This window comes from Haliotis rubra, unplaced genomic scaffold (assembly GCF_003918875.1).
Source record: "Haliotis rubra isolate DU_JTF1 unplaced genomic scaffold, ASM391887v1 Scf105, whole genome shotgun sequence".
Lineage (NCBI taxonomy): Eukaryota > Metazoa > Mollusca > Gastropoda > Lepetellida > Haliotidae > Haliotis > Haliotis rubra.
In genome coordinates, this window is record NW_025764948.1 from 1,009,330 (window position 1) to 1,017,964 (window position 8,635).

At 38.4% G+C, this 8,635-nt stretch overlaps 1 protein-coding gene across 2 annotated transcripts; it reads right to left on the reverse strand.

The window, feature by feature from the left end:
- Nucleotides 1–274: 274 nt before the first annotated feature.
- Nucleotides 275–7,679, reverse strand: LOC124275928 (DCN1-like protein 3). Of its 2 annotated transcripts, none has more exons than XM_046711635.1 (2): nt 7,504–7,679; nt 275–3,685 (listed from the first exon to the last, which is right to left on the reverse strand). In XM_046711635.1, exon 2 carries the CDS (start codon nt 3,627–3,629, stop codon nt 2,727–2,729), a length of 903 nt encoding a protein of 300 aa, XP_046567591.1. In that variant the 5' UTR covers nt 3,630–3,685; nt 7,504–7,679; the 3' UTR covers nt 275–2,726. The 2 variants fall into 2 exon arrangements, 1 of the variants encoding a protein (XP_046567591.1); XR_006898385.1 differs by lacking the exon at nt 275–3,685 and adding an exon at nt 3,692–3,785.
- Between the last annotated feature and the right edge of the window lie 956 nt (nt 7,680–8,635).

The window sequence follows — 8,635 nt, forward strand, 5'->3', positions numbered from 1 at the left end:
ACTTTTACAGCTGAGCTGAACACAACAGGAACACACTACCAGCTGAAGGGCAGGCAAGCTGTGCCTGTGTTGTTACTCACGCCTTAACCTTACAAATGTGCCTTGTAGTGTTGGGAATTGGTTAAAATCTCATAATTGATGATTGGTTCATTACAACCGATCAATCATCGAAAATAATTGGTTAGCGTAATTTATCAGATTTTCCCGGTTATGTTTGTTCGCACAAAAACATATAAAAAAAACTTGTAGTTCTTTGGGGTTGTTGTTTTTTTGCAAATTGCTTATCTTTAAAGGATGACTAGTATGTTAGGAACATAAATTTCTTGGGGGTCTTTAAGATAAATTCCATCATGACTTGGACGAGCTTGTTGTCCTCATGAAATGTAACAGACAAAACCAACCGTGTGAAAGACATTGTTAATGCAACAAGTGTTCCAGAATTGTTTGTGTTCGATTATGAGAAAACATGTTCGATTGCTTGGTCGCTTAGTCACTGCGACCAATCTTCAATTATTTCAATTAATCGGACCACCACTAGTGCCTTGACATTGAGGACTTTCCATCTGTTGTAACTGTTCACAGCAACAACATATCTTCATCTTAACACGCTGACAGATTTCAACATGGTCCATGGTGGTGTTTTACAGCAGTTGGTCATAAGCAAGGTTCACATAAGTTCACAAGCCATGATGAGCAGCTACAGGGCCTATGTTCCGGTGAGCTTCTTAATAATTTAAATCAAATTAACATGATAAAAGCAACAACAACAAAAAATACATATTTTCTGCACTGTTCTGTATGTTCACAAATGTGGTGCAGTTATCAAAACTATATGACTATTATGACAAAGGCTGCCATATCGTCACAGCATGATGATGATACCAGTTAACAAGTAGGAAACTGAAGTTAACTCCACAATCAGCTGCTTCTACTTTGTGCCCCACAGGAGTAATCCTCTCATACATTTTGAACTGTTTTATAAGATATATATAAACCCTCCTTCCAAACTTGGCAAGTACAACATGAAGACAAGCTCATTCCTCTCTGGCTTCAACAAAATCCAGAAATCAATTTAGAGATAACTACATACTGCCAGAACACATTACAACTATAAATATGCTAAGACAGTAATTATCATCATCCACTAATGCAAATATCTACTTACTATTTTACTGAGGTCTGAAGGTATTGAAAAGGATCCCGCCCTTTCCCTTCATATTTCTAAAACTGTGCCTGGGAATGAAACTGCACATATTGCGAAAGAAAACAAACATATCCAAAACAAAATGACCTGTAACATTTCTACAAGTGACCAAGGCAATGAGAATCAGACTGGGGAAATTTGGACACTTTTAATGGAGCCAATTCTGAATTCTGGCTTTATTCAAGAGTAAGAGGTGGTGAAAGTTTCATGGTAACTCCAAACTTTGGTTTTCTTCATTACAACAATTACATAATGTGAAATTTAACGAAGCCCATTAACATCACCACTACATATGTAGATGAAAACTGACAGGCCTTTGTTGTTGATGACAAGAGAGTTACAAGTCATGTGTAAGCCAAGGCCTAAGGACAACAGATCAAGTTTACTCTTACTGAGGCCTATTAACAATAAGAAACCAGTGTTTGCAACAGCAAGATGCTATTCCAACTGATCATTTACACTTCTATTCATACCCACCCTTTCATTCTAACGGCTTTCTTGGATAAAAGAAACAAGTATATATATCTGCTTTCATCACTGTCATTGTGAATATCTGTAACCTCATTTGATATTTATTCCACACAATCATGATAACATTTGGTTGTGAATTTACTTCAAGATATTTTCCGTTATCCAGTGTATTATATGTCCAGTTGATTTGAAAAATATTCTTGGTCCATTCACAGTCTTAACTTTCCATTTCAGAAATGATATCCCTAACTTGATCACTCCAATCTCTAACTTCAGAATTTCTCAGTGTAACAAACAAAGGTGATTGGACAGCAAATTTTAACATCATGCCGTTTGAATCATGCAACAAAGAACCGAGACAGCAAATCTTTGTGGGGTATTTATAATATTATAGCTCACAAACGTTAAGGACCACTGAAAGAATCTTTGATTTCACTAGAGTTAATTTGTTGTGTCATGACTGAATGCAAGCAAAGGAGTAATCCTTAAAGTCTTTTGAGTAGTGGAGAATATACTGGATGATCCAGTCTGTTCTTCCATTCTGTTACGAAACTGCAGAAATCACTTCTAGTCTATAAACCGTTTATGTGCATGCACACAGTGAACTGTTTCCGACGACGACGATGAAGGATGAGGACACCTGTACAAGCGATGCATGAACATGAAAGTGATGACAGTGAAAGCTAACAGGCCACCAGTGGGACGTTGGGTATGAGCATGATCTGATGAACACATATAGTTAGTGTTAAGTGAGACAAGAGTAAAGGCCTTATGGTGAAACTGGGGGGTTTCCATGAAAAAGGTCACGTTATCAATTTTCTCCAATCACCAACATTCCTGAAATTTGATAAACAGTTCAAGCCCACATTCATACCGTCATGGTAAATTTCTTCTGCTATCAAGAATTTGAAGAAGGGAAATAATTTCTCGAGATGAAAACACTAGCTTACATAACCAACACACACGGCCATTTCCCGAACAACCAGATAGAAACACAGTTATATCACTATTACTACACAGAAGCACTCATATAATCACAGAACATCGAACATCAGTCAGTCATAACATTTTGATTCTGACGATCATTCTCAAACTCAACAAAATCATCAAACAGACTTGGCCACGCCTCTGTGTCGTCATAAGTGGTCAGATCCTCACCCACCTGCTCGGTGAAGTTCAAGAACATGTCCCACGTATCTCTTGGAATGCCTCGAATATTCTGATGTTTGGAGAGGAATTCAAGCCAATGATCAAGAAGCAGTGGCTCATGCTGAGAGAACACCAGCTTCCACAAGCTCATGGCCATCTCAGTCTGCAAAGTCCTCTGACCTGTGTCAGAATCAAGGCCAAATTTGTACGTCCAGCGATAAAGGTCCTTGAAGGACTGTTTGTTCTCCACTTCCGAAAGAAGTTCTGGGAACTTGGATCGGATGCTCTTCAGAGAGTCACATTTGAGATTCCTACAACCATTAATAAATTCATCACGGGTAAAACGACACATTTGATCAGCCTGGAACTTCCAAGCAATGACAAGGACAATATATTCTTCTGGCTTCACATCCAGATCTTCACAGAATTTCTCCACACCCTCTGCCAAAATGACATCATCACCTTCTGCATCTTTATACATGTCAAACATGGCTATAACCTTTGATTCTTGAAAATCCTTAGAAATGAGTGACAATCGTTTACTATCACCATTACTTTGTTTTTTAATTGGAGGGAGTTTAGGGTATTGCGTGAACATTTTCTTGTCTGACGGCGCTATCGGTGGTCGACCAGTTCCGTAGTTGGTGTCTGTGGCTGCTGCTGTACGTTTCAGCTCTTTGGACTCGGAGACAAATCCTGTGGATGACCTTGACTGTGAAGATGAGATGGCGCTTTGCGGGTCAACGAACTGGGCATCAGGACCAGGCTGTCCTGGAGCCTCACAGCATGACAAACATTTCCCCATTTGACAGGCCACTCACACCACCAGCAGGCAGCCTGCAAAATTAGGTTAGCGTAGGCCTGCAACATTAACAAAATTAGTTTAGTCTTACAGCATGACATACAATTCCCCATCTTACAGGCCACTCACACCCGCACAGGCAGTTAGCAGTTAGTAGGCCTGCAACAATAACAAAATTAGTTTAGCCCTAGGCCATTCACACTCGCATAATATAGTTAGTGTAGTCCATGTACACAACATACGCTACCTTGGGCCTTACTAAAGATCTTCTGTTAGGATGTTCAGCTATTGGATCATTGCAGTTAAATTATTCATCCAAACGGCAATTTGGGAAAAATAGTTTGATTCCGTATAAATAATGGAAATTGTCAACGTTACTATTATCTAAAGTCTATCATTGCATCATAATGACAAAAAGCATTCAACTTGTCCTTTTTATCAGTCACCTCAGCAATACAAGCTTCCTATATCTGCAAATGACTAGGGTCAAAATATCTGCCCCTAAGGACATGTAGCAGTAAGTCCTTGATACCATTATTCGTTATCACCTGGGCATTGTAACATGCAAGGATATCACATGAGCATGAATGATTAGACACCAATTTCCTACCAGCTTACTGCATGGATGTTGTGGAACTTGCAGTCACAGACAAAAACATGTTGGTTGTCATGAAAACCGAATCAATACAGCACCAACATTAGTCCGTGGTACGATACGGACATCATCAACAGATATAATTAAGTTGGAATGTATCTATCAATTAGGAATATATATGTATTGATTACTATGATCCCCCGATAAGACTTATTTTCTGCTGCCAACACTGATTATGCTAGGAACTAGCTGTGTTTAATTAATATCTGAAACATAAATAACCAGACTATCCCCCTTCGTTAGCTCATACGCCGCCCTATGGCTGGGTGCAATGTTAAACAACAAGCAAACAAAACATCAGCTCATTTTTGTTCAATTTTTCTGTAGAGAGAGAGAGTTGTTTCTATTTTACAGTAACCATGGAAACATGCAATTACTTCTGTTAGAGAGAATGTTTCTTTCAATTTATATTTGCAGCATGCCAACAGATATGTATATTTTGTCCTTATCGAATGTTTAGAATGCATTTGATCAATTATTATTCAAAATGTTATTGGTTACTTTATCATCTTTCTATTTTGAATTTTCATAGTTGTAATCAGGGCTCCAGATAAGGGCCGTATCAGCATGTACGGATAAATAATATGCACAATACAGTAGGAAATAATTTTGAAAACGCAGCAGATACGCAGAAGCTGGATAAGCAGTTTCGTCTTTGGGTTGTCAATTTTGAGAAACATTACAGCACCCATCAGACATGTCAGTGAGCATGGTGCAAGTGTGGAAGACTGGGTTAAACATAAGACAAGAGACCATATAATCATGATAATCTATGAAATATTTGGTCTCTGATCAGATGAACCGTCATCAGTACTTTATCAGGTACAAAATACCGTGTCGTTATCACACACAACTTGTGATTGGATGCAAAAAATGTACACTGCATACCCTGGGGGGAGGTACAAGAGAAGTCATTCCCTGGAACCCATGGCCTCAAAATGAGATAGACAAGGAACGGAATGTGCTAAGATGAGTGAATTGTACCCATGTGGGAAATCAAACCCAGTTCTTCGGCATGACAAGCAAATACCTTAACCACTAGGCTACCCCACCGCCCCTGCTAACAGTAACATGAACCCAAACATGCTACCATACATACAATTTAAAGATTCTGTTGTAAAAATCTTAATGTCCACTGCAAGATCTGCAAAATGATCAGTAAATTGTGGTGCTATTCCTAATTTCATCTTTAACAGCATTTTCCAAAGGAGTCATTATGGGGAAGATTATATTTAGCCCTTGCCCTGAAGCTTGGATCAGTTTTGTTGATGTTAAAGGCATCATAAGGTTTGTAGAATTTCAAACATTTCTTAATTTCCAGCACTGCCTTATCACTGCTTATAGACATGATGATTGGTATAGCCACAAGCATAAGAACATGAAGAAGAGATCAGGCCATTAGAATTAATGATCAATTTGTTGATCTTGCATGGCACATAGTCTTGGATGACAAAACATTGAAAAAGTTATATGGACACCACCAAGTACTCTCATGCTAAGAGTATAGTTATCCAAAATATACATGTTGTTAATTCATCTGAACTAACTCCAAGATGTATGCTAATCCAATACTGTTTCAGTCATTCACCAGAATTACATCTCAGATGCACCAGTAATGTATTACTACATGAAAAACAAATCACCAACGTGAAAGAGTGAATGAGTTTAGTTTTATCTTGCTTTTAGCAATATTCCAGCAATACCTCAGCACGGGGACACCAGAAATGGGCTTCACACATTGTACTCTTGTACGCCAAGTGTTGCAAACTGTCAATTAACATTTCAATTACGTAAAAACAGTCGCTACAAAAACCTGTCCACCATGGACTACAGCTGCATGTTCCTTTTGAACCACCTCTGAAGTATCTATAGTCAATATGCACCAGACGTCTCCACATGAAGTAATGCATATCATGAATTGTATTGTGACATGCATCATGATATCTATTAATTCGTGACCTTGTTTTATTGTTTCACCCTAAAAGTCTTCTTCAAACTTGAATTTTAAATATTTGGATTATTAGTCTTATCATGCAAGAAGCCAAAATATCTGGTAATGTGATACACAATCACGTTTATCTGATACGCAGGGGTGGAAATAACCCATTGCCCGACGTCTGAGTCCAGTGTTTTTTCTGTTGGGCAAGCAAATTTGTATATCACACTGTCCCGGTGTCCAGTTCACTTTCCGATGTTAATTATGTTGTTTATTTAAAAAAACAAACACGAAAACGGCCGGTATAGTGGAAAAATTATCAGGGCAAGTGATTTTACATGTGCAACTGTACCAGAGTACACTAGCAAGTTTAAAGTTATTTCCACCCCTGGATATGTCATGGTTACACACAGGTAAGACTGATCCTAAAATACCAGTGACAGAATAACTAGTCTGTAGCTTGACTATGACTATAGGGTACTCCATCCACCTTAATAAGTGCCCAAGATGATTGCCCTAGGGTGCAGATTAAAACCATAGAGTGTTACATTTTCTTTTCAGAGATAAACACGTACAGAAAACACTTAGTTCAAACAGGTATGAAACAAACATGCTTCATATAAACAGTTATTCAGCAGTCACATACAAACTTCCACACTGATGTATTCTGTAAAACAACCTGTCAGATACACAAGAAATTATGGATGTTAATTGTTATTTCCATCATTCTCAAGCATGGCTCACCTGCACACAACTACAAGCTTGTTATTGTCATCATGATTATGGAAAGTCATAGACGCATAACCTGGTTGCATCAAGGAACAGTCTGGATATGTCAGAGATCAATAGAATTAGAAATAGAAATCTCGGTTCTGATCACATACCTTGATCAAACTTGTTTCCCCTTAACAGAAATCATAATGGGTATTTATATCATGATGAATTTAAGCTCTAAATGATAGAAATGAGCGTTTTGGATCATATACCCATGTTACAAAGATCTTGTAAAACGCCTTGTAGAGTGGAAAATATGTAAACAACACACCGGTAAATCTCCCACACACGATTCAGACCTCTTTCAAAATTCATATCTATGTCTAATTCATGCTGAACAGGCAGTGTCAGTGAATCGTTACAAAGTCGACGACGGTTAACCTGTAGGGTGAGATTAACGCGGAACTATAAACATTACAACGAAACCTCAGCAATGAATACTACACCACTGTTCTCGACACTCAGATGCCACTAGAGAGACGTGTTGTTGCAACGACTGACAAAGTTCTCACCCAACTTCAGAGACCATGGACGTTCTAGATGCATTAAATTGCATCCCTGGTGGTTTATAATATGTTCATTGAACTCTCGTCGTGTTGTGATGTCTCCAAACTCTTCATAGTCGATGCAAAACTAAATTCCTTCCTCGAAGGATCAACCCTTTCTCCCCGGCCGCCATCTACAAACATGGACGACTTCCTGTTTGACATCGTGACGTCACTGTACGCGTTATGAGTTCATATTCACTGGCTATTTATTCCACGCCACGGTTTTGACCCATGTTGCCACGCAGATGTTTCCCGTTTAACAATAAAACCGTATTTTCATATTGCGATATACATTGAAACTGTTTATTGGGAATCGAATGAACCACTTTCAGGTATTAAAACTCCATGTTAAACCAGATATATGGTATCTGATACTGGCACTCACAAACGTGCTACCCGATAACGGATAGGATGTAACAAGTAAACATAGATATGATGTGTTTAAAACCAAAACGTCTTCAGGTTCCATGTACAATTTGTATTGTTGTTTTGGTTTTTTAATTCATTGTTTATGCGATATAGTAATTCACAAATTGTATCCTCCACCTGTTAGATTGTCATTTTAGAAGTTGGTGAGAAACAATAAATGCAAGGTACTTTATAGATGACAGCTTCTTCATTCTGGTATTATGATGCGACTATTCACTATAGATCTTTATACTGTTGCCAAGCAAGAGTGAACAATGGCAATGGAATATTAGCAGAAGCAGTTCATATCCGCCGACACAAGCCCTAATTTAACAGAGACCAAGGGTAGGCTACCTCATCCCATCTGCCTACAAGGAGTTGATTGAACTACAGAGCGCTCCAGTTATCATCTGTAATTAAACGTATGAGCTTTGTATATTTTATACCGTCTCACAATCATAATCTCAAATACTTGATGATATTATAAGGAGTGAGTGAGTTTAGATTTACAATAGCAATATTCCAGCAATATCACACCAGGGAACACCAGAAATGGGCTTCACACACTGTACCCATGTGGGGAATCGAACCCACGTTAACCACTAGGCCACCCCACCACCGAGCACATTATAAAGAGCTACACGGATAAAAGAAAGGTCGTATTATAATAGAAAAAAGAACTTGTCAT

Coding starts and splice junctions, on each gene's coding strand:
- LOC124275928 (XM_046711635.1), bottom strand. CDS start 3,629: ATGGGGAAATGTTTGTCATGCTGTGAGGCTCCAGGACAGCCTGGTCCT.